Below are 27,135 nucleotides of genomic sequence, written 5' to 3' on the forward strand. Positions count from 1 at the left end.
ATATATAACAACATATTTATTAATCATTCCCTTCAACGTTGGATTCTATTAAGTCAATTTAAGGAAAGGACTTGTTTTCATCTTTAGGTGAACCTTTATAGGGAAGTGCTAACCCAAGTCACTCCAGGCTCTATGGGAGATTGAGATATTGGTTAGACATTGTCCTTTGTCATGGCATGGTTGATTCATTGGGTCAATCATCACATTGAACAAATTCAAATTGACAAATAAAAGTTTTTTACATTACCATCATTCATTATTTATGTTTAATCATTATTGACACTTAATTATAAGCAATATAAATGAACAGTGAATGACGTATACATATTACACTGAATAAGATCCTTGAGGTACATCTTTGTGTCTTCGAATTCCACAGTAAATCTATCTCTGGATAAAGTGGGTGAAAAAAAGATACTATCATACTTAGCAGATAATGTTGAAATTTTTCTGCTATGTGCTTTCCTTTTACTGCATTTATTCTTGTTCTTGGAAATTGACACATTCTTTGTTTCACTTCTGTTTTACTGACAAGGAGAGCATTCATTCCTTTAAAATATTTAATTAATACTATCAACATAAGTATATCTAAATGTTTATGTATGTCTATACTTTACTCTGCATGGCTACTTTTGCTTTCTGATACAACTTTGGTTTATGGAAACTTGGTTGTAAAGAATTATGCTTTATATTCATAATCTTAAATTATGTAGCATTGTCAGAGAAAAAGGATAAAAAGACATAATGACAGATATGTAGCATCGAAATCTAACTACACTTCTGATACAATTTTGATTTGTTGAAACTTGAAACTTAGTTATTTCAGTTGTTTGGGAAGTGATGTTCTGAATCTAAGTATATCAAATGTTTCAGCAAATGGTTCCTTTTCCCTTTATCTTTTATTTTAATAAAAGAAATACTTATATACCATTATGCAAATATTATATTGGTCACGACCATGCATATAAAACATGAGATTTGAGTAGATACCCAACTACTAAATTAGCCTTTAACACTAGAAGATCTCAATATATTATTAATCAAAATGTTCTATCCCATGCAGCATGCACATAGGGGATACACACTCTTTGGAAAATGGACCCCAACTTGAGGAAGTGCCCTTTTTGTAATCAAAACCTATGAAGCACGGATTCGTCAAACACCCTCACGTGTCGGTGTCCGACACGTATCCGACACGGATATGCTCGGATTCACGAAAGATACGTATCCATAGAGTATCCAAAAATTAAAAAAATAAAATAAAATAAATAAATATTAAGACACGTATTCAATTCGTTTTCAATAAAATATAGGATATATGGATTCGTTTTCAGTAAAATATAGGATATATAGATTCGTTTCTAATAAAACAGGATAAGATAGATTCGTTTCCAATAAAACAGGGTAAAATAAATTCGTTTCCAATAAAACATGATAACATAGATCCGTTTTCATTAAAATAGGATAAAATATATTTGTTATGGAGGACAATGATTTTAGGATAGATTTGTTTTCATTAAAATAGAATAAGATAGATTTGTTATGGAGGACAGTGATTTTAAATTTCCATATTTTTTACTTTGAATATTTTGATTTACACTTATAATTTTATCATATTTTATGTTTTTTATTATTATTTTATACGCGTATCCTTGAACGTATCATATCCTTATTTTGGAAAAATACATGTCGACGTATCGGATACGTATCGTACCCGACACACGTATCAGTATCCGTGCTTTATAGATCAAAACAACTACCCATCTTCTCCTGTTCCACAATAAGTGTCATACCATGTATCATGACCTTATGATTGATTGAAAAATATATTTTGAAATTAAAATTTAATTTTTAAGTATTTTTCTGACCAAACATAATGTCATAACACATGGAGTGACACTCATTATAGGACAGCAAATGTGCACTCTCTTATAACATGTGTTATTCCATATATCATGAGATGTGATTGATTAAAAAATATTTAATAATTATATTTTTAACTTAAATATATTTTCTTCAATCAATCATAACTCATGACATTTATACGAGAAGATGCACATGTCATTTGATAGATATGGACTATAAGGCCCACATTCAGACCATAAATGGGAAATTTTGCATCCAATCTCTAACTAGTTGGATCAAACTCAGGGTTGGTGTTAGCTTAAAATTAAGTGACTTAGATGGTGTAATTATTTTCCAGATAAATATGTTTTTAGTCCTGATAAATGTATCTAATTTTGTGTGTCTAGTGGGGGAATTTAGCACAATCAAATGATTTATAAGTGAGTTGATTAGTTTATGTAGTGAAAATAAGGTAGTTGGCTTTATAAATTTTATTAGGTGACTTACAAGTTCAAAATTAATAAGTCATTTAGAGGTGGATTATAGCTTATAACTTGAATACTTACTTTATTTTGCACATATCAACTAACTTATAAAGTAATCTTACTAAAAAGTTATGTTTCATTAGTAAGTTTACATATTCCTAGTTTTTCGGTCAAAATTTATAAGATTTTAGTTAACTTATAAGCTCCAAACTAGCTTAGTATTTAAAATTTAATTTCATGCAAAAACAACTGAAATAAAAACTAACCCCTTGCTAAAAAGTAGTAAAAGAAACTTAAAATAGTGAAATAAAACTACATGCAATGAAATAATAAATATATTATCCTTTTACCCAATTGTTATGAACAATTTATTTTTTTGTCTAAATTCATTTGCCTTAGGACACTCACTATATACCCCTTCCTACCTGTATTTTGCACTATTCTATGAGAAAACTCCTTAATTTTGTTGAGGTTTCTTAAAGTTATTAGTAGCGTGTGACAATATAGGGTGGATGTACACTGTAAATTATTATCTTGAAGCATTTTTCCATGTGGAATTTTTTTTGGGTAACATGATGAATGGATTGGATTTGAGCATTTAAAAGTAAACTAAAGATAAAAAAAAGAGGAGGACATAGTCACCGAAAATAAATAAATTAATCTCCCATTATCATGGCATGCAATATTTTATCTCATTTTAACTTTCGAGGTTAGTATTTATGTGGTAATTTCTTTTATACATTCACTATATACTATAATATTTATCCAGTAACAACTTAAAGATTTATATACAATCAATATATCATCTATCATTCATTTGTTTTATCTATAATTGAAAATGAATGTTAATAATGTAATAACAGTATAAAAAGCTCTTACACAATCAATACATATATTTTTTTTATTATATTATTTATCATTCATATTATAAACTCTTTTTATTCCTTTTATTTTAAGAGTAAATAACAGTTAACACACGTTTAATGATAAATGAAAGATACATGCAATAAATTAAATTTATACTATTATTATGTATGTATAATAAAATATTGAGTGAATATCTAACACATGAACAATCGAAAATGTTATCTTAAATCAACATATTTTCTCATAAGAAGAAAAATTATTAAAAAAAAATGTATATACTAATATTATAAGAGTTTTATACATTGTGAGTCTTTCATTCATCATTCATATTAAATTAATATTGACTCTTCAAAAAAAAATCTAAATGAATAATAAATAATGTAATAATGTATATAAATATTCACCTTATATAGATATTACACTTAAAATTAATGCATGTTTCATGATAAACTATACTAATCAAAATTTGAGGACCAATAATCCGAATAAATTTTTTAAGTGAAATGATACTAATCAAATATCATAACATATCAGTAACTTATCATGAATTATGTTTTCAATTAAGAACATTAACAAATAAGGTATACATTTGTTGTCCCACAAATTGTACTACTCTATATACCATGAGATGTGATTGGTCAAAAAAATGATTAGTTATTAATTTTTAACTTAAAAATATCATTTTTCCAATGATGATACATACAATAACAAAATTTGTAGGACAACATCCAACAAATACCTAATATCTTCTATTCCTCTTATGGTAAGTCATATTCATTACCATCGAAAGCCTTATATAAAATTCACACGTGCCTCGCGTTTATCACTTGTATTGTATCTATAATTCTATTCCCGTGACCATTTTCGTTTTTAGCTTCGGAGCAACCACGCTAACCCATCGCCGTCGTGTTCTTCCGCCGCCGCAGCCGCCGCAGTGTTCCTAAGGTATTATATGGTTCTTCCTATCTGTAATCCCTAACTTGCTACATGCACTGATTGCACTCCTTTCGTCATTCTCTCTCCAATCTTGATTTACTTTCTCTTTCTCTACGGTTACAAACTATCCATTTCCCCTTTGTTATTGTCAGATTTATGATAGAGTATAATGTCGTTCAATCCATGTAGCTGATAGTGCCTAATTAGATTAAGACTTGGTTGTTGTGGTTGTGGTCTCTCTATGTTCGCATGCATACTTGTTTGCATTCAACAACATTATTCGCATGTGAATGATATGATTCGGGGATTTGCACGAACTTAATTGAAACCGGTTTTCAGGCTGTAGAAAAAACTGTTAGTTTGGAGCTAGAGAACCAAACTGAATCGGTTAAATTGGACTAATTGGGTTTTATTTGGTTGGTGGATTGAACCAAATCACTTTAAACTCTGTAATTAGTGTTTGAGTAAATGGTTAAATTAAGATGCAATAGTCATCATGTTAGTCTCTGAAGTTCCTAATTGATTTATCAAAAAATTGAATGATGCTATTGGGAATATTAAAACATGATCTACCTTTCAGAGTTTAAGTTTGAGGCTGAGGCACCTAAAAAATGATTCTGAGAATGTTTCCTTATTTGATCTTTAGAGAATAAATTATATAAGATATCTCCTATGACCACTAAAATCATAACATGTGTCCTATATTTTTTAGTTTTTAGATTTTTTTATAGAAAATAGTTAAACATGGCACATGTCATAATGTTAATGGGTAGAGGAGATAACTTATCTTCTGATATGAAAATATACTTTCTTCTGTTCATCTAATATGTTTGCCAGATTAAATGAAAACTTATTTTGTGTCCCATTTTGTTGGCACATTATTATTAAGATTTAAGAATGATAACTACTAGTTTGAGTGATGCAATGCACATTACTTGGACCTCAGAAATTGTTAAAATCATTTGAGGACTCATAACTGACGCTATATCCTTTGTGGGTTAATTTGACAATTTACTCAAATTTTGTGAAAACGAGGCAAGCAAGGTTTTTTTACTTTCCATATAAGGATGTACTCCAAACTATCCCTCCAATTGTGTATTTGTGGTGGTTCTGATTAGTCCCTGAGTTCCCAATTGCTTTATCAAAAAATTGGAATGATACTATTGGGCATCTTAAAACATGGTCTACCTCTCAGAGTTTAAGTTAGGGGCTGTGGATTAATTTGACTATTTACTAAATTATGTGAAAACAAGGCAAGCCCAAGGTTTTTTGACTTTCCATATCAGGATGTACTCACAAATTATAGCCATCTATTGTCTTGTTTGCTCACACTGCCATATTATATCTACCAGTGATGGAAAAGGATGGTGCTGCACAAGATAACCCCAACTCTCAACAAAAGAAACTAATCCCACCCTACATGAAGGCAATATCTGGCTCCTTTGGAGGGATTGTGGAAGCGTCTTGCTTGCAACCCATTGATGTGATCAAGACCAGATTGCAGCTTGATAGGTCTGGGAATTATAAGGGAATACTTCATTGTGGCACCACGATTTCACAAACAGAAGGGGTGAGGGCTCTGTGGAAGGGGTTGACACCTTTCGCCACACATTTGACCTTGAAGTATGCACTGCGAATGGGTTCGAATGCGATGCTTCAGTCAGCATTTAAGGATCCTGAGACTGGGAAGGTCAGCAATCATGGGCGGTTCCTTTCTGGGTTTGGTGCTGGGGTGCTTGAGGCTCTTGTTATTGTCACACCTTTTGAGGTTTGTGCATTTTATTTCCTTTCATAGTTAATCATCATGAGTAATTATAGTAATGCATATTGGACTCTTACTAAGTTACATATGAACTAAATTTAACAATCACACAAACTGGCTACATGAGGAAATATGCAGACACCTCAAAAGACTGTTGGTATAATTTGGTACCCTTCTTTGCAATTGCCAGCTATAGATTAGACTAAGTACTTCTAGTGGATGAGGTTCTTTTTAGAATGAAAATTTGAGGAAAGACTAGTCTATTGAGATTGAGATATGTTTTGATTGGCATATACTTCCTTACTTTGTCCTACACTGGCTATACATTCTCCTTTATCTGTTTTGTTATCAAATTCAAATTAACCATGACAGGTGAAAACTTTCGTCCTGGTCATTGCCCTTCAAATCTAAATTATAATGCTAATCTTATGTTGACCAGACATGTGTGATCTTGGCTTCTATCCTAATTATATAAATCAACAATGTTTATTTATAAAATGTTGACTCTGATATTCCAAGAGCTTAAATGATGCTTAATTGTATTGATGATTCGATTTAAGCATTATAGGCAAAACTACTACTTTGGTCCATTGACTTAATTTATTTTCTCAGTTTGGTCCCTCAACTTTTTCCCTTCTCTTTTCAGCACCTTAACTTTACTTTTGTTATCACGTTAGTCCCTCCATTATATTTGTTTTTACCATATGTCTCTTTCTTGTTGTGTCACATATCTAAGTGTGTCATTTGTCTCTTTCTTGTAGTGTAACGTGTCTAAGTGTGTCATTTGTGTCTTTCTAGTCATGTCACATTAACAAAAAATTACACATAGGGACTAATGTGAGTGAGGAAACAAAGTTGAGGGACCAAGATGAGAAAAAATGAAGGACCAAATTGAGAATAAAATAAGTTAAGGGATAAAAGTGTGTTTTTGCTAAGTATTATATTGTAGGGAGTGGACTCGTGTAAACAATTCTCATATAAAAATTGTGAGAACAATAAATATGGGCCGTATAACCATACATGGATGGTTAAGATTAAATGTTAGTTAGTGGTCACATGACCACTTAAAAAAGTCATGTGCATTTATCTTTTAATTTTGATATTTCAAATAAGATCGAATAGTCCATATTATTTGTTCTTACTTCTCGCAATAACAGTTGTTCTCAAGTGAGTCACTTCCTTATATTGTATTGGTTGACCATTGTTATTGTAGTCCTTTTCAGCTAAGTTGTGCAACTGCAACACAGTATGTTCTTGACATTTGTTAGGAATTTTGATTAAGGATTCCTTTAATACTGAACTATTCTCTTATAAATAAAATTAACTAGATATTCAGGGACTTATTATCTTCTTAATCTTTTGATATTGATATTTAACGGACAACACCAAGTGGGATAAGGCTTAGTTGTGTCATGTGTGCATGTTGCTGTGGTTGGTAGACTGTTTACTGCAAAGCTTACATTTGTGTCTTGTAAGTCTTAGTTTTTCAAAATACTTCCTTTGCTTGAAATTAATATTAAGTTCATGCTCCATACCCTTGTTGATGATATATCTATAGTTCTTTAATAGATAAAGTTTATTATTTAGTTTAGCTGATCATGCTATTCAATATCGAGGCCTACGGGATTTGAGAAGTCGTGGGACCTTAATGAATATACATATTTTATACCACACATCATCTGATTAAATTACTTCTCGAATATGCATGGAGATTGCTACTAGGTTAAGATTTCTTTGCATGAAATTGTTACTATAGGCTATCCTTTTTGTAAAACCCATTGTGTTCTGTCTTTTATTAGTTTTATATGAGTCAGTGGTCCTGAGATAACTTGACCACGAAGAGAGCTTCATGCTGGTCAACATTGGCGATTCACTGGCTTTATGGACCACGTGCAAAGGTATTCTGACACTTAAGTCAGCCTTAGAGCCAAAAGGAGGGAAGAATAATGAAGACAAAGAAAGTGAGCAAACTTGAGGTACCCCTTAGGGTCTGATTGTAAGTTGACTTTTGGAGGGTTATGGATAGATGGAAGGTAAAAACTTGAGACCATGAAGTACATTTATATAGAGGGAGAGGCCCTTGGGGTCTTAGGCGGTGGGTCATATATAAGCTATCTAGTCTATGGCATAGTAGGGCATCCCAGTCCAAAATGAAAACTGGACGATGAAAGACAGAATGAAATGTGAATTTGACTGTTGTTTATGGAAGTCAGATGGGAAGGGAAGAGGATGGATTTCCTTCCAAGTTTATTATCTACGACACACTTCAAATATGTTTTAACTGTACCTTAAGCCTCGAATTAGATGCGGAACAATAAATCTAGAAACAAGTTTTTTTGCAGAAATTATAAACTTTCTTGTTGTAAGTTGTAACAAACAATTTGTGTATCACAATAATGATTATTGTATACTGATTACTTTAAGTCTCATCCAGTCATCTGTGTGTTGCAATGCTGATTATGTACTGGCTGCTTTCTAGTTGCCTAAAGTGATTGCATTAATGAACAACATTTGATTATGGAGGTTCATGTTTGTACCTTTTTTGCAGGTGGTGAAGATCAAATTGCAGCAGCAGAGAGGACTTAGCCCCGACCTTTTGAAATACAAAGGTCCTGTGCATTGTGCTCAAACGATTATTAGGGAAGAAGGCCTTCGTGGGCTTTGGGCAGGGGCCTCTCCTACTGTAATGCGTAATGGGACAAATCAAGCTGCCATGTTTAGTGCAAAAAATGCTTATGATGTGCTTTTATGGAAAAAACATGAACAAGACGGGAAAGTCCTCCAACCATGGCAGTCGATGATTTCAGGATTCCTTGCAGGTACAGCAGGCCCTATTTGTACCGGTCCCTTCGACGTAGTGAAAACGAGGCTCATGGCTCAGAGCCGAGAGGGTGGTGAACTGAAGTACAAGGGTATGATCCATGCCATCAGAACAATATATGCAGAGGAAGGACTGGCTGCCTTATGGAAAGGTCTGTTGCCTCGGCTCATGAGGATCCCACCTGGCCAGGCCATCATGTGGGCTGTGGCTGATCAAATAATTGGTTTGTATGAAAGGAGATATCTTCAAATTACACCATTATAGTTTATAGGCATTTTTCCCCCATTATTTTTCCCTGTTCTTGATACTAATTCCATTCCAACACTTGTCAATCATTATTTTAGCATTTTTTTCTTTATTTCTTTAATTCCCTAGAATTTGATGAGGGGTCACTGTGCTCCATACAATACATTTGTGCCTTTATGAACTACTAGCATTTAGCTAGGAAAAACATTCTTAGTAACTTGTAGAACTACTAGTTAGTAAGAACTATCACATTCTGGTTTTATGTCAAGTTGTGGCAAACTAAAATAATGCTAAATGCTATATTTCATGGAAAGCTTATGTGTTGTTATCTAAATAGTTGCCTTTTGGAAGAAATTTGAGTACTGACCTCCTTTACGGCTTACTGGAATCGAATGCTCTTTTTCCATTTTCTTGGTCGAAAATTAATGTACAATTCTTACCGCGTTGTTGTCAATGATCCAATGCAAAAGTGTATTTTTTTCTCTTTATTCTTTAACTTAATCTAACTGTTAATAAACCACCAATTATGCATTTTTTGTTGCACACTTTTTATGGGGAGACGTGTTATGCATATACCTTTGTTTTATATAACTACTGTGTAAAGTTTTAATACTGTTATTCAACGTTATATAGATGAATAAACTATCTATAGTAAGAGCTAATCGAGTAGGTGAAGTTATCTAATAAATTCATGATGATATGAAAGTGAAAGGGTATCTAGAGTATTTTTGGTTTTTTTAATCAATGTATTCCTTCACCCGATTATTATAATAGCGAACTAATTCTACTTCTTTAAGAATTCAAATATTTGCACATTGACCCTTAATAGGGGACTTCAAAAGAAACTTTTAGGAGACATTTTTTGGACCCAAATTTTTTATTTTGGGAGCGTGTACAATTTTAAAAGAAACTCATAATACCTTCCTATTTCCCCTCTCTTCGATTATCCTAAGATTATGCATTTTAAATTTTCAACAATTATAAGAGTACATACTTTTTATAAAGGATTATACTTTAGACAATCATATATCCAAAGTATCAAAGGAGAAGAACGGCTTATGATTCAGAAGTCAAGTCAGAATTAGTTCATTATGATTGTGCTTCAATCACCATTCCAAGCAGGTTGAAACTTGAAGGACAAGTCAGAATTCTATTTAGCTCTAATCATTTTGAAAAAATAAGAATTACATTTCGGAGTACCTTTCTTCTGAGATAAATAGGGGTCTCAATCAGCCCCGTATAACCCTATATTAAAAACGAATTTCACCGCCAAACTAAGATAAAAAGAACTCATGAAAAATAGCATATTAAACACTTCAAAAAAATATCAACATTTTAAAATTGCTTTCTTTATAGGGATGATTCCAGATTCTATTCACCCTTTAGTTTACTTTCTGAAAATTAAAGAATTTGAACTTATATAATAATAAAGACCAGTAGACACAATAACAGCCAAACAACATTGTTGGCATCACATAAATTTTGTATTTTAATTTCTTGGGCAAGTAATGGCCTATGAAGAGTGTAAATGTATACAACATTACTCTAAAATCAGATAGATTGTTTTTCTGGATTTGAATACCAAGACTTTCAAGTCACAAAGAAAACAATCTTATCGTTGCATCGAGACTCACCCAATCTAATTTTACAAAAATAATATTTCACAGTTTAAATTGAACACTGTCAATGGTAAAGCATGGCTGCTGGCCACCATTTGGTGCCAACCATGTTTCTTTTATGTTTTCGATTTAACTACTCTATCATAATATGGTCTCAGTCTGAAAGACAGATACCATAAGAATATATATGTATACAAAAGGACACACCTTTAGTACAAACTAAACTCTAATCAGAGATAGGGCTTCCAGCACACCTGTATTGTTCAACTTTTTTTGGGATGCTGGGCATCACTATGGTTCCACTGTTGTAACCATCCATAAGCAACTTCCCTATTTTCGATCGCCACTCTGAAGTGTCCTTCTCATTTTTCCTATCATGCACAACTCTGTCACGGTAGTTAAGCATAGTTCCGAGTCCACTATTTGGTGTCCAACCATACTCCATTAACACCTTTGCCTCGCCTTCACTCAAGTCTTCTCCGACCTATACCACAGACAATATGAACTGAGCAGAAAATATCTGATGGGAGTATAGGAGAAAGCAGTATTAAGAGCAACTTATGGGGCAAAGTAGTAGCCAAGAATGAGCTGGTGAATGGTTAGATTAGGGTGCTTGACATGTTTTTAAAGATACAGATGTTATGCCATAAAAATGCATTGTTATCATATCTTCCGCACTATATTTTGAAGTAGTGGACTTTCTTCTCCCAATGCATACTTACTCTTTGAGGGTTGCTTATCCTCAGCCCTAAGGGTCAAGATAATTGGATTAAGAAAACCCAAATAAAATCTTAGGAGTAAAAGCTCAAGAGATCATTCCACTTTCATGATTAGCAAGACACGATAAATTAGTTGGCAATACAGTAGCATCAGAGACACATGAAATCATTACCAGTAATTCTTTGTTCTCAATAAGGGAAATTCTGCTACAGGTAGTCAGCTTCATAGTAGTCACCAATCTCTTGATCTGCCATACAGTGGGCAAGGAATCTACCAGCTCAAAGAAGTAGGTTGCATAACCATATTCCGGGCGTTCCAACACTATCCTGCATTGAAGTTTGGATTAATGCCAGCAGAATGGAATATAATGAGAAGAAAGAAAAGATGGAATCAAAATGATGAACTTCAATGCAAATTGCCACCTGTTATGTCTCTCAAATACAAAGATAAATGATTGGAGGTCTCGGCACCAACCCCACTCAACAGGCCATTTTCGAAATTGCAGATATTGTGTCTGTGGTAGAAAAAAATAAACATCAGTAAAACAGGAATAACTGTAGTATCAAAACAATAGAATGGACACTGTAAGAAACCAATTACCTGCTCCACAAGAGATATTAAACAAGCTAAACAATAACTTGCTCTTGAAGCCTTTGTGACACGGGTAATAGGGATTTTAAAAAAGGAGTGGCGCTGAGAGAAAATCTGTATCCAGATGAGAGGAAAGGGGGCATAAATTAATCTAAACAATTGAGCAAAATCACCAAATGGGTGCAGTAAAATATTTTGACAATACATATAAATTTTGGTTGTGTCCTACTTTAGCCATTTTTATCAATAAATATTCTATGCAATTATTATTAAACAAATACAATATCTTTATTTTATTGCTGTAAGCCCGTAACCTGTAAAAAAACCTGATCATATCATATGAAATACAGGCAATTAAAACATGGTAGGGAACAAGTGACTTGTTTCTTTTGGGTTTTCTAGAAACATAGAGATTGAAAATTTGGACTATCTAGAAAATTAATTTATTTTCATTATTTTTCTTTCCGGGAGCAGGAGGAGACAAAGGATGGAACTTCTTTCCTTCATTTTCCCTTCAATAATAAAGCCAGTAAGAAATAACGGTTATCTTTTTGTTTCTTTCCTTTTCTGCCAAGAAAATATATACTTTTTCTCACTTCAAACTTGCAAGCATACTAAAAAGTTTAAGCTGATATGTGTCTAGCCAGAAAACTAATCTTATGTGATAAATGAGATATGTGAATCTTGACCAGTTATTGAAAGCTGAACAGTCAGGATTGACTCCTCTCATTTATCTCATAAGAAAAGTACTTCTTTTTGTGGGGTTGGGGTGATTTCTATAAAAGTCAAAACCACAGAAAATTATACAGATGTTACATTTTGACTGAAAACATCTGCAATCACGTTGACTGCTTTTAAAAATAAAATAATTGTCAACTTTCATCTGATTGAACGTTTTAATCGTACTTACCACTAACAAAGCATTCAAACAATCTATTAATATGTAATTAGGAAGGGAAATGATAAGGCAAAGCATTAAGGAAGACATTATAACTCCATAATGTTGAGTTAGTTTGGTCCTGAAATGAAAGGCAAACAATGGAGGAAGCCATTATAACTACAGTAAGTCCTTCACCTTTGATATAACAGCCTCAAGCTCAGAAAAGCTGTCTTCACAAAGTGATTCATCCAGAGGCTCATCATCCCCGGACTCTCCATAAAGCTTTATTTCATCTACTAATACACCTTTGTCGAGTAATGCCTGCCAAATGGCATTTCGATGAAGTTTGATTGTTGGTATAAATTCCAACTTCACAATGGCAGTATACAAACTAAAGTGTATACCTGCAAGAGCCCGGGAGCATCCTCCTCAAGTGCGGTTTGAACTGAATCACTGCAGAAAAATTAACAATTGAGATAAACATTGTAATGGAAGTGGGATAAAGATAATATTGCATAACACATGCCAGAATTAGATAGTACGTGGCTGTTTTTTTTCTTTTTCGTATATGCTTGATGCCTGAATATTCTGCAGATTCTGAGACACTAGAGCTTGCTATAAAAGCAGAAGGCCAAATCTTCTTCAAAGATGGGTAGCTTGTAGCAATATTTGAACTAGAATCCTCTCCAGACATGATAAAATTTAATCGATCAATTAAGGAAATGTGTTCCACTTGATCATCATGATGATATTCATTATGGACTTCCCATTCACTTTTAACATTTGGGATTTCGACAGAGATGCTACCTATAGCATCCTTGTCAACATTGTTAAGATCATTGTTATCCCAAGGTTCATCCTTGATTTTGACAGATGTTGGACATGTTGAAGTACTTGAACTGTCATTCTTTATAGGCATAATACCTTGTTGCACATATGAATCAAATTGCATCGTCGATCCTCTGGGTTCGAATTCATGGTCATGTTCTTGAAGTCCTGCTGAAAGTAATGATTTTGTTGATATAGGCGAGGCAAAGTTAGGTGATAACAATAATCCAGTTGTGGCCCCAGGGGGTAACACAGAAAGTGAAGCATTACTTCTTTCTGGAATCTCATAACACTGATCTCTAGTTATTGTTGTTTTCCCATCAACAGAATGAATCTCGTCATTTACTTTTTCATCAATAATGTTTTCCAGCAAGCCTCCACTATGACCCTGTGACATCAATAACTTGCAACTTTAATAAAGAAATCAAACCATGATAAAATATATGGACTTCAACTCTGAGAAATAGAAGAGTTTAACACATATGTGAACATAATGTATAAAAAATATCACGTGAATAGTTACATGCAAAATGTAAGTCATAGAGCAGGCATGCCAATTCAAAGAAGAACATAGAATGAGTATCTGAACAATAGGCATACATACTATGAAAATTTACCATAAAACGAGCTTAAGATAAAGAATACAGACATGCAAATTACAGATAAGCTAGCACATTAATACAAACCTAAAAGATAAAATTACAAAAAAATGAGCTCAGGATAAAAATTAAAAGGGAAAAAAGGGCAGGTCCAGTGTACAAGGCTCCCACTTAGTAGAGTCTGAGGAAAGTAGATGGATGCAGCCTTTACCCACAAGAAGAGAAGCTATTTCTAGGATTTGAACTTGTAACCTCATGGTCACTAAGCAACAACCTTATTTTAGCGCCAAGCTCACCCTCTATAAAAATTAAAAGGAGAATTACAAAAAATGAAAAATGAGGTCAAGATAAAAAAAATTCAATTTAGGAAGGGCTAGCTACTTCAGTAGCAAATCACGTTAAAAGGTGCTAGACGTGAATGAATAACTACTCTTAGATACCGTTTATGTTGTAGCTGTTCCTAAATGGAAATGTTTTATCTTTTTTACCAAGGATTACTATTTTATGGCACATGAGCTGAAAGAAAAGAGATGACAAAGCACACAAAGAAAGGGGTTTTTATATTAACATAAAAAAACACAAAACCAGGAGGCATTCAAATGCATATCAGTATACACTGCAACTAAATATTTTATTTATCTTTATATTTACCAAGAGTTGATGCTAAATCACAAGAATTGGGTTTTAGCTAACTTTTTTCAATAAATATACTCAAACAAATAAAAACCGAAGTACCAGGAATTATGCCTTACTCTTTCAGCCTTTCAAATAAATATATTACTCAACGAACTTAAAAAATGATGACAAATTACCTCAAAACCTGCTGAAGATCCTGAAAGCTTCCTGCAATAGTAAACATAATGTTAAACCATGTTTGAAGAACAAAATTCAATCTAGCTTCCATCGAACAACTTTTTTCCACTTCGATTCCTCAAGATTGTGATAAAATATGGTATTCTAAATTTCCATTGTAATGAACATGCCCTTTGGGCAGCAATATGTTTGAAACAAAAAGGAATATATTTTTTGTAAGGATCCCAGATCAAAATGTACAAAACAGAAAGGTGAAACAAGGGTCAGGCTATTAGCACTACTTTTTGCCTATTCACAGTTATAGTAACTGAAAAACTTTGAAAATGCAGAAAGATCTAATTAGTCAATCCTGAATAGCACAGTGGCGACCCCAAAAATGCTATAGCGGGATAGCAGGATGACCCCACTATTAGGAAGTTTACGGAACAACATAAGCAAATTATAATTTATGATTTTTTCTATTTTTATTTAACCTATTACCGTGGCTTTAAAGTTAGGCCCTTCGAAACAAAAATGTCTGTACTTTATTTTGGACTTTAAGGGTTAGGCAATTTGAAACAGAATTATTTTTCTTTCTTTTGGGATTTTAAGGTTTGGTCCCTTTGTTTCAGCACCAATGTGTCGCCTTCACCCCGAAAAAGCAGAAGCAAGGTGCCACCTGAGATGTTGCACTAGAAAAGTGTATGCAAACAGGAGCCACTTAAAATGTTTTATGGCAGTGTTTCTCATAGCAGGGAGCACCACTGTGCTCCAGTGGCTATTGACTACTTAGAAAAACAACCTGAAGAGCACTGTCACTCAAAGTTATTCCACCAACAGATCAACAAGAATGAAAATATGATGTTACAAAAGCTACGCTAATTATAGAAATACATTATATTATTTTATTACTTTTTCACGTATTTGTTGTGGAAAGCTATTAAGTTGCATCTATCATTTAAAAACTATTAATCCATACAAGTCACTTCTAACCATTCTCATTCTCTAGCAAGCTCATTACAAGTCCCTTCCATCCATGGTGCATGATAGGTTTTGGGTCTACCAACCACCACGAGCAAACAATTGTAATAGCTCTTCATTGGGACGTGAGACTTACATGCAAGCTTTACTGGGAAGTTAGCCCTGGGAGTCTCTAAGGTTCTTTTTCCAACATCTTCCCAAATGCTTAAAATGAAGCAATAGGCAACGTTGATGACTTTGGTCTTCATAAACATGCACATGAAGGGGAAAAGATGAGAGCATGGAAGACTTTCTTAGCAAACCATAAATATATTTCGAAAGAGTTCATTAGCCATATGTTATTTTCAATATTTATCAAATTATTTTGGTTCCCTCATTTCTTGTTCTTCATTGTCACTCAGCTTCATATATATTAAGAGCATAAATAGACCCAAAAAAAGTATGTTTAACAATAGCCCCACCCAAGAGAAAAATGTCAACAATTAACATAAAATACCTAGCTAGCAGCATTCTTTGCCGTTCTTTCAGGACTAGATGATCTAGAGCATCAACATCTTCATTTATCTCCTTTTTCACCTTTGATGCAGGAAAATCTATTTGAAGAGAAGTTTTTCTACCATTATCAACAGAACTCAAAAGAATCTCAGAACCTTCAACCTTTACAGAGGCAGGAACATCACAAAGCAATGAAAGTTTGGGTAAACTGATGACATTAACACTGGTTTTCTCCACTCCACCAGCATCAGTTTGAAATGCTGGACACAATACCTGATGCAAATTAGGGCATAATCATGCTTGAGTCTCCTACAGATTGCAACCTATGCAAATGACAGCTCCATATTGAGAACTGCCACTTTCTAGACATTTAAAAGAACTCGATAATTTTTTATTATAGAATATAATTTTGATTGAATCAGTCTTAAGTTTTAACTAATTGTTAATTATTATGCAGACTGGTGTACCAAAAAAACATTTTGCAGATCTTGCATGACAAATTTTATAAAATCTAAACAAGTATGATCTCAATTCGTGTATCTTTTAATTTATACAAAGAAACCAGAGAATCAACTCTATCTCATAACTTATACAAAGACAAATTGAAAGACATGCTTTTTGTTTAACCAAATGCACAGCATAACTTCATAAACAGTGCGTCTCCATAGAACTTTGCTACTTCCAAAAACTGAAAAAACGCTATCAACAGAAATTGCTTCCAACTTTTACTTAAAAACTCTACTGTCATTCTCAACAAAATGCACCAAATAGATATATACATACAACATTATGAAATCCATTTTCAATTAACCTAAAAATCAAAATTAAAGCGAATAAAACGCACCAGCATATATATATAACATTACCTGTAAATCGCAGTCCTCATATTCCATTTTCACAATTGCATCAAGTGGAGGCCTGAAATAGAAGAAAATGAAAGCAATCAAAAGTGAGAAACTTCAGTGCCACAAAAATGTAGACGGAAGAAGTGAAGATTGGAACTTACGTCGATGGGTTTTGGCATTCATTTTGGAAAATTGGCTTGTCAGAATCATGTGAATGCGAATGCGTAACGATTCCCATGGTAGAGTTCATTGAATTTGAACCCGTGATGAAAGAACAAGCCATGTTGTTAGGATTTTCAATTTCGCGGATAGTGTGTTTGGGAATTAGGGTTTAAATTGAAGAAGATTCATTATCTTCAATGTTTAGTTTTACACTCATAAGTTTTACATATACAAAATGTAATTAAGTTAAACAAAATATGGTATATTGTGAAGACAAATCCAAATAATATATGAGTCAGTATCTCTTTATTATTTTTGGTTCGTTACGACATAGTATAAGAGCAATTTAAACAATATATCTGAATTGTTAATACATTTTGTAACAAAAAAAATAATAAAAATACGTTGATTTATAGATTTTTTTTAACATAATAAGGATAATTATAATGTATTATTTGTTATAAATAAATTTAACAATTTTCACTAAATCATATAAAATTAATTATTTAGTTTAATAAAATAAATAAATTATTATTAGTATTCAAAATATACTTTATAAAAAATATGTTAATTAAAAATAGTATTGAAAATATGTGGATAATTAAAATTGCTTATATATGAGGAGGAAAATGTTGATTTTTTTTTGTTTATAACAGATGTCAAGTACTTTTGTATTTTTATTTATTTTAAGACCTATTTCACTAAACTTAAAAGTTCAAAGGTTATCAAAGAAATTAAGATGCGATTATAAAAAAATTAAGAATTTTAATTTGATACGGCAAAGACAAAAAATAATATTTATTCTAAAAAAAGTTTTATATTTGATCTTCGTGTTTGAAAACTATATTTAATATAAATTTCCATTTGAATTATGCAAAATTTGTAAACTTAGTGTCTTATGAGACATATGATTGAATCTTAAAATTTTAATATATTTGAAACAATCTTTTTTGAGAAAACATCACATATTAATTATCATTGGCCCGAGGGTGATAATGATAAGGTTGTGTAATTTAATTAAGAAAAAATAGTCCAAGCTAGCAAAGAACATTATTGTCTCTTATTGCTCCCCCGACTCCTCGATTGGTTCATTGGTCTTATTCCACCAATTCTTACTTGACCCTTAATATTAATGGTAACTCCTTATGAAATCCTGGCCTTACTGGTGTAGGAGATATTGACAAGTTTCATTCAAGCAAATTTACCTTCAACTACTTAGGATCTATTGGTGTTGTTGGCAATCTTAAAGCTGAAATTTATGCTCTATATCATGACCTGACCATATGTTGGAATAAACACATCAAGAAATTAATTTGTTGGTCTCACTCTAGACATTGTATTGCTCATCATCAAGTTTGCTCCTCCAACCTATATCTATTCATCTTTGATTTGGGTCATCCACTACCTTATGCTCCTGAATTGTGACATTAAGTTTCATTAGACTCTTAGAGATCAAAGGGCAATGTTTGTGCAGACCTTATAGCTAAGCTTGGCTCCTCTAGTGACCATGATATTTTACTTCATAACTCTCCTCATCATAAGCTCAGAAGCTTGTTGCTTGCTGATGTCATAGAAACTTTATTGGTAAGGTTTTAGTGTTGTTTTCTTTTCCATTTCTTTTTCTACAAAAATATAAAGAATATTGTTGTGAGGGATTGTTTGCATGTTAAATCAAAACCAAAAACACATATTTCATATAAATTAAGAAGAATGCAAAAAAAACTTGTTTAAAAATAGAAACTAATATATTCCCTATTAAATTAATTTATAAACCCTCTTAAATATATATTTTATAACATATGTCATTTTTTTATGATAGGAATAAAAATGTCTCATCTTAAAAAAAATATGGTAAAGATAACATATTTTTTATATTGAGAATAAAGTATTTTTTGGTATAAGGAGATAAGTTATTTTCTTCAGCCAATAAAATCATAACATGTGTCATATTTAATCATTTTTTATAAAAATATTTCTAAAACTAAACAAAACAGTACACTTGTCATACTTTTACTGGCTAGAGTATATAAATTATCTCCTAGTATGAGGAAATACTTTATTCTCTTTTTTATATTATGGGGATACTAAAGAATACTAAATTGTTTTAGTGGAGTATTGTTACACATTCATCAGGAAAAAAGTAATGATGTTATGATTGATTATTATTATTCCTAGACATTGCCTTCCTAACCCATGCAGGATTAAGAAATTGAGTATCGCATCAACCAAGGCCAATCTGACCGAGGAAAGCAGACCACCCTGATCGAGCAAACATGCATCAGCCTCATGCCTTGACTGAGGAAAGCAGACCGAGCCAACACGCATCAGCTTCATGCCTTGACCGAGGAAAGTATGATGCAGTGCAGTGTAGCTTGGCGCATCAGTAGATATCATGGCGCATCTATTTTGGCGCATCAATGTTGCACCAGATTTAGGTGCATCGTGGCGCATCAATGGTGCACCAGTTTTCATGTCCTAATGCACAATCTTAAGCTGTTATCCTTGCAGTTAGGCTAAAGGCATTTCTGGTAGAATGGATTCATTTAGCAGAGCATATTTACCACATTTAGCACATGTGTTTTAATATCTTAGTTAATTTGTTAAAAGTTTGTTTTTTTTTTTTTTTATGTTTATTACACTTATTACCTCTGTATGAGAAATAACTGTAATTTTTTGAATAAAAAATGTGATAAATGTAATTAAGTTAAACAAAATATGGTATATTGTGAAGACAAATCCAAATAATATATGAGTCAGTATCTCTTTATTATTTTTGGTTCGTTACGACATAGTATAAGAGCAATTTAAACAATATATCTGAATTGTTAATACATTTTGTAACAAAAAAAATAATAAAAATACGTTGATTTATAGATTTTTTTTAACATAATAAGGATAATTATAATGTATTATTTGTTATAAATAAATTTAACAATTTTCACTAAATCATATAAAATTAATTATTTAGTTTAATAAAATAAATAAATTATTATTAGTATTCAAAATATACTTTATAAAAAATATGTTAATTAAAAATAGTATTGAAAATATGTGGATAATTAAAATTGCTTATATATGAGGAGGAAAATGTTGATTTTTTTTTGTTTATAACAGATGTCAAGTACTTTTGTATTTTTATTTATTTTAAGACCTATTTCACTAAACTTAAAAGTTCAAAGGTTATCAAAGAAATTAAGATGCGATTATAAAAAAATTAAGAATTTTAATTTGATACGGCAAAGACAAAAAATAATATTTATTCTAAAAAAAGTTTTATATTTGATCTTCGTGTTTGAAAACTATATTTAATATAAATTTCCATTTGAATTATGCAAAATTTGTAAACTTAGTGTCTTATGAGACATATGATTGAATCTTAAAATTTTAATATATTTGAAACAATCTTTTTTGAGAAAACATCACATATTAATTATCATTGGCCCGAGGGTGATAATGATAAGGTTGTGTAATTTAATTAAGAAAAAATAGTCCAAGCTAGCAAAGAACATTATTGTCTCTTATTGCTCCCCCGACTCCTCGATTGGTTCATTGGTCTTATTCCACCAATTCTTACTTGACCCTTAATATTAATGGTAACTCCTTATGAAATCCTGGCCTTACTGGTGTAGGAGATATTGACAAGTTTCATTCAAGCAAATTTACCTTCAACTACTTAGGATCTATTGGTGTTGTTGGCAATCTTAAAGCTGAAATTTATGCTCTATATCATGACCTGACCATATGTTGGAATAAACACATCAAGAAATTAATTTGTTGGTCTCACTCTAGACATTGTATTGCTCATCATCAAGTTTGCTCCTCCAACCTATATCTATTCATCTTTGATTTGGGTCATCCACTACCTTATGCTCCTGAATTGTGACATTAAGTTTCATTAGACTCTTAGAGATCAAAGGGCAATGTTTGTGCAGACCTTATAGCTAAGCTTGGCTCCTCTAGTGACCATGATATTTTACTTCATAACTCTCCTCATCATAAGCTCAGAAGCTTGTTGCTTGCTGATGTCATAGAAACTTTATTGGTAAGGTTTTAGTGTTGTTTTCTTTTCCATTTCTTTTTCTACAAAAATATAAAGAATATTGTTGTGAGGGATTGTTTGCATGTTAAATCAAAACCAAAAACACATATTTCATATAAATTAAGAAGAATGCAAAAAAAACTTGTTTAAAAATAGAAACTAATATATTCCCTATTAAATTAATTTATAAACCCTCTTAAATATATATTTTATAACATATGTCATTTTTTTATGATAGGAATAAAAATGTCTCATCTTAAAAAAAATATGGTAAAGATAACATATTTTTTATATTGAGAATAAAGTATTTTTTGGTATAAGGAGATAAGTTATTTTCTTCAGCCAATAAAATCATAACATGTGTCATATTTAATCATTTTTTATAAAAATATTTCTAAAACTAAACAAAACAGTACACTTGTCATACTTTTACTGGCTAGAGTATATAAATTATCTCCTAGTATGAGGAAATACTTTATTCTCTTTTTTATATTATGGGGATACTAAAGAATACTAAATTGTTTTAGTGGAGTATTGTTACACATTCATCAGGAAAAAAGTAATGATGTTATGATTGATTATTATTATTCCTAGACATTGCCTTCCTAACCCATGCAGGATTAAGAAATTGAGTATCGCATCAACCAAGGCCAATCTGACCGAGGAAAGCAGACCACCCTGATCGAGCAAACATGCATCAGCCTCATGCCTTGACTGAGGAAAGCAGACCGAGCCAACACGCATCAGCTTCATGCCTTGACCGAGGAAAGTATGATGCAGTGCAGTGTAGCTTGGCGCATCAGTAGATATCATGGCGCATCTATTTTGGCGCATCAATGTTGCACCAGATTTAGGTGCATCGTGGCGCATCAATGGTGCACCAGTTTTCATGTCCTAATGCACAATCTTAAGCTGTTATCCTTGCAGTTAGGCTAAAGGCATTTCTGGTAGAATGGATTCATTTAGCAGAGCATATTTACCACATTTAGCACATGTGTTTTAATATCTTAGTTAATTTGTTAAAAGTTTGTCAAGTGGTTACTTGTATCACAAGTTATTCTTGTGTTGTGTATATAAGCACATGACTTGTAACCTTTAATTCAATCAATGCAATACAATACAATACTTTCACATTATTTTCTCTTCTCTGCAAATCACAAATCCTTTATGGTATCAGAGCATTCAAATTGAGTGATCTGTTGTGAATCCATTTTCATTCTTTCTTTTCCTTTACTCAAGCAAGGTGAAGAAGCAACAATCATGGATACAAATTCAGAAGCGACAGAAGACCATTCACAACCCATTGATTCATCACTAATACCAACAAGCCCCTACCACCTTCATCCAGGTGAGAATCCAAGTTTCATTTTAGTCTCACCACCATTAGATGGAAGGAACTATCATCCATGGAGTAGAACCATGAGGAGAGCTCTATCATCCAAAAAAAACAAATTCAAATTTGTTAATAGCACCATAGGCATACCTCAAGAATCAAATCCAACCTATGATTCTTGGGAGAGATGTAACACAATGGTAGTATCTTGGATCACAAGATCACTCACCCAACACATTGCTCAAAGCACCATATACATAGAAAATGCGAAAGATTTATGGGAAGATCTAAAGATTAGATTTTCTAAAGGCGATCAATTTAGAACTTCAGACTTATTACAAGAAGTACATTCCATGAAGCAAGGTGATATGAGTGTTTCAGTCTTCTTCACCGATTTGAAGAGTATATGGGATGACCTTGATTCACTAAGACCTATTCCAAACCTTTCTTGCACCAATGGACTCAATTGTCCCATACTAAAATAATGAGGGAAAACAGGAAAAATGAGTACGTTATATGCTTCTTGAAGGGGCTCAACGATCAATACAATAATGTGAAAGCATAAATATTACTCATGGAACCCTTACCCCCAATCAACAAAGTTTTCTCATTGGTCCTTCAGTAAGAAAGACCAGAAGATGTAGTTCAATCTACAGACATCAAAGGGGCCATCAACTTACTAAACTCAAGCCAAGCTTGGAAAACTCAGCCTAACAAGAATGCCAGAAGAGGTGACATGGACTACATCAACAAAGGCACACAAAAATTTGGCAGAGGCACAAGCATGGGCAACTATGGCAGAGGATATCAAATAGGCAACAATAATAAAGTTTGTGTATTCTGTGGAAATGATGGGCACACCATGGAGACATGTTATTTTAAACATGGCTTTCCACTTAATTTCAAGTTCAAGGCCAAGGTCACAAACAACGGATCCATCAATTCCATCAACTCTAACACCACAGATAATAGGGACAATCCTAACACAGATGCTACACACAATGATGACAAGGGTGAAACTCAAGTTGGACAGCTGATCATTGACCATGAACAAAGCATCAATCAAGTCAGCCAATATTCCATTCAAGATAATGGTCAATTCATATCAGGTATACCTTTGAACTCTTAATCATGGAGATTGGATAGTGGTGCAACTGATCATGTTACTAATGACATATCAAACTTTACATATTACCATAAAATCAAACCAATCTATGTCAAGTTACCTAATAACATGACCATCTTAGCCAACCATTTAGGAAGAATCAAACTATCTGATTCTCTCACCCTATATAACACATTATACATACCTGGATTTAAATACAATTTAATTTCGATTATAAGCTTGCTGCTTCCTTGCATTGCAAGCTTGTGTTTAATAACAACTCTTGTACAATCCAAGATATGACTACCTTGAAGAGGATTGGCTATGTTGAGGCCTACAACAACCTTTACATCCTCACCAGACATAGGAAGATAATGAATAAAGATACACACCATATTGGCTCCTTTAAAAAGCATAATGACTTTTTTAATCTCTAGCACTTTAGGCTAGGACACCCATCACACTATGTTTTGAACCATATTCATAAACAATTTCCATATGTAAAGTTTAATCAAAATATTGTATGTGATTTTTCCCATTTGGTCAAGCAATCTAAACTGTCTTTCTCTCTTAGCACTACTTCTACTGCTTCTGTTTTTGAATTGTCCATATGGATATTTGGGGCCCTTTTGGTACTCCAACCTTGCATGGCCAGAAATACTTCCTCACCATTGTTGATGACTATACTATATATACATGGGTTTTCCTCATGCAAATAAAGGGTGAGACAAGGAATCTTGTCCAGAATTTTATACAAATGGCCTTAGTCCAATTTGACAAGAAGATCAAAATCACTCGAACTGATAATGGCCCTGAATTCTCTATGACTACCATTTACTCTTAACTTGGAATTTTACATCAAACCTCTTGTGTGGAAACTCCACAACAAAACTCCACAATTGAGAGAAAGCGTAGACATATTTTGAACATAACAATGTCTATCTTGTTCAAAGCCAACCTGCCTAAAACCTTTTGGGGTATGCCATCAAACATGATGTTCATCTCATAAATAAACTACCAACTCATGTCCTTAACATTAAGTCACCCCATGAAACTCTGTTTGGTGAGAAACCTGACCTCAACACCTTGAAGGTCTTTGGCAGCTTGTCCTATGCATCTACTCTCACCAACCACAGAAACAAGCTTGACCCTAGAGCAAGCAAATGTATCTTCCTTGGGTTCAAAACTGGCACAAAGGGCTTCATCTTATGTGATATAAAGACAAGATAAATTTTTATCTCTAGGCATATTATATTTCATGAACATATTGTTCCCTATCATATACCTTTACAACAAGTTCAGACTCTTGTGCCATACACTAGCTCCCTTGATGACTCTATTATGCCCACTTACCTTGACCCTACAACCACAACCACCACTAACCATCACTCACCAACCCCTCATCCTCCACATTCTCATATCCAATCCGCCATTAACATCCATCCTGATCCTTCGCCCATTGTTAGAAGATCACAAAGAATATCCCATCCACCTAATACCTAAGAGATTTCCATTGTAATCTCTTAAACAAAGAAACACACACCTGTAACATATCCATCAAGCACCCCTTACACTCTGTGTTATCTTACACAACCCTCTCCAACAATCATTTATATATCAGCCTTTCCATCCTTACACACACTGAACCTAAAACCTACAAGCAAGTTGTCCAATCCCTTGCCTGGATTGAAACCATGAACAATGAGATCCAAGCCTTAACCATCAACAATACTTGGACTCTTGTCCCACTACCACCTAATAAAAGAGCTATTGGCTCTAAATGGGTCTATAAACTGAAATTTTGTTATGATGGGAGCATAGAAAGGCACAAGGCTAGGCTTGTTGCCAAGGGCTATACACAAACATAGGGGTTAGACTATTATGACACATTTTCCCCAGTAGTCAAGCTTACCATTGTGAGGCTCATCTTGGCACTAAGTGCAACACAAGGTTGGCTATTGGAACAATTAGATGTCAATAATGCATTCTTGCATGTGGACCTTGATGAGGAATTTTATATGATTCCTCCTCCTGGTGTTAAAACCACAGTCCCCAACCTTGTATGCAAACTAAATAAATCATTATATGGTCTAAAGCAAACAAGTAGGCAATGGTTTGCCAAATTATCCACTACGTTGTCTTCTTTGGGTTACACTCAAGCACACCATGACCATTCCTTGTTTACTAAGAAATATCTCTCAAGTTATACTGCCCTACTCATTTATGTGGATGATCTAATCCTCGCTGGTAATGATTTTAAGGAAATAACCCATGTTAAACAATATCTTGATAACAAGTTCAAAATCATGGACCTTAGCAAACTCAAATACTTTCTTGGCTTAGAAGTTTCCATATCAAAAAAGGGGCATTACTTTATGTCAAAGGAAGTATGCCCTTGACCTCCTATCTGATACATACTTCCTCACTTCTAAACCTGTCCCAACACCAATAGTTAAGACAACCCAACTTCACCAACAAGACAGTGATGTTTATCATGACCCTTCCTTATATAGACAGCTTGTAGGTAGACTCCTTTATTTGACAAACACTCGTCCTGATCTTAATTTTGCCATCCAACAATTGAGCCAGTTCATGGCTCAACTAATTGTGAATCATTTTAAAGCCATAACAACAGTTCTTCGATACATAAAAGGAGCCCCTGGCCAAGGGATGTTCTATCATAATAACTCTGCCATACACATCAAAGGCTTCAGTGATTCAGACTGGGCAACTTGCCCAGATACAAGAAAATATGTTTATGGTTATTGTATGTTTTTAGGAAATTCACTTGTCTCATGGAAATCAAAGAAACAGAATATTGTCTCTTGTTTGTCATCTGAAGCAAAGTATCGTGTCTTGACTACAACATCATGGGAGGTACAATGGCTAACCTATTTGCTAATTGATTTTCAAGTTGTTTTTACTCAACCTGCTTTATTGTATTATGATAGAAACTTAGCTCGTTATATAGCTGTTAATGTCGTGTTTCATGAACGTACAAAACACATAGAAATTGATTGTCATGTGGCTCGTGAACGATTGCAAAATGAACTGTATCATTTACTTCCCATCAACACTCATGATCAAGTGGCAGATATTCTTACTAAACCTTTAGAGAATTTTGTTTTCAGCCACTTGTTACCCAAGCTGGGAGTAATCAATATTTACTCTTCAGCTTGAAGGG

At 33.1% G+C, this 27,135-nt stretch overlaps 2 protein-coding genes across 4 annotated transcripts; one reads left to right on the forward strand and one right to left on the reverse strand.

The window, feature by feature from the left end:
* On the forward strand, positions 4,027-9,290 carry LOC109339737 (mitochondrial succinate-fumarate transporter 1). Its single transcript, XM_019577245.1, has 3 exons — positions 4,027-4,142; positions 5,486-5,901; positions 8,444-9,290. The coding sequence occupies exons 2-3, from the start codon at positions 5,488-5,490 to the stop codon at positions 8,978-8,980; spliced, it is 951 nt and encodes a 316-aa protein (XP_019432790.1). The 5' UTR covers positions 4,027-4,142; positions 5,486-5,487; the 3' UTR covers positions 8,981-9,290.
* Positions 10,736-17,680, reverse strand: LOC109339707. 3 transcript variants are annotated; one of them, XM_019577199.1, is made up of 11 exons: positions 17,474-17,680; positions 17,334-17,385; positions 16,469-16,740; positions 15,012-15,042; positions 13,315-13,988; positions 13,177-13,225; positions 12,968-13,093; positions 11,902-12,006; positions 11,724-11,815; positions 11,474-11,627; positions 10,736-11,065 (listed from the first exon to the last, which is right to left on the reverse strand). In XM_019577199.1, exons 1-11 carry the CDS (start codon positions 17,593-17,595, stop codon positions 10,808-10,810), a joined length of 1,935 nt encoding a protein of 644 aa, XP_019432744.1. In that variant the 5' UTR covers positions 17,596-17,680; the 3' UTR covers positions 10,736-10,807. The 3 variants fall into 3 exon arrangements, with proteins under 3 accessions (XP_019432744.1, XP_019432760.1, XP_019432751.1); XM_019577215.1 differs by having other exon boundaries at positions 16,469-16,629; positions 17,334-17,390; positions 17,479-17,666; XM_019577206.1 differs by having other exon boundaries at positions 16,469-16,629; positions 17,474-17,666.

This window comes from Lupinus angustifolius, chromosome LG02 (genome assembly GCF_001865875.1).
Source record: "Lupinus angustifolius cultivar Tanjil chromosome LG02, LupAngTanjil_v1.0, whole genome shotgun sequence".
In the NCBI taxonomy this organism is placed as follows: Eukaryota; Viridiplantae; Streptophyta; class Magnoliopsida; order Fabales; family Fabaceae; genus Lupinus; species Lupinus angustifolius.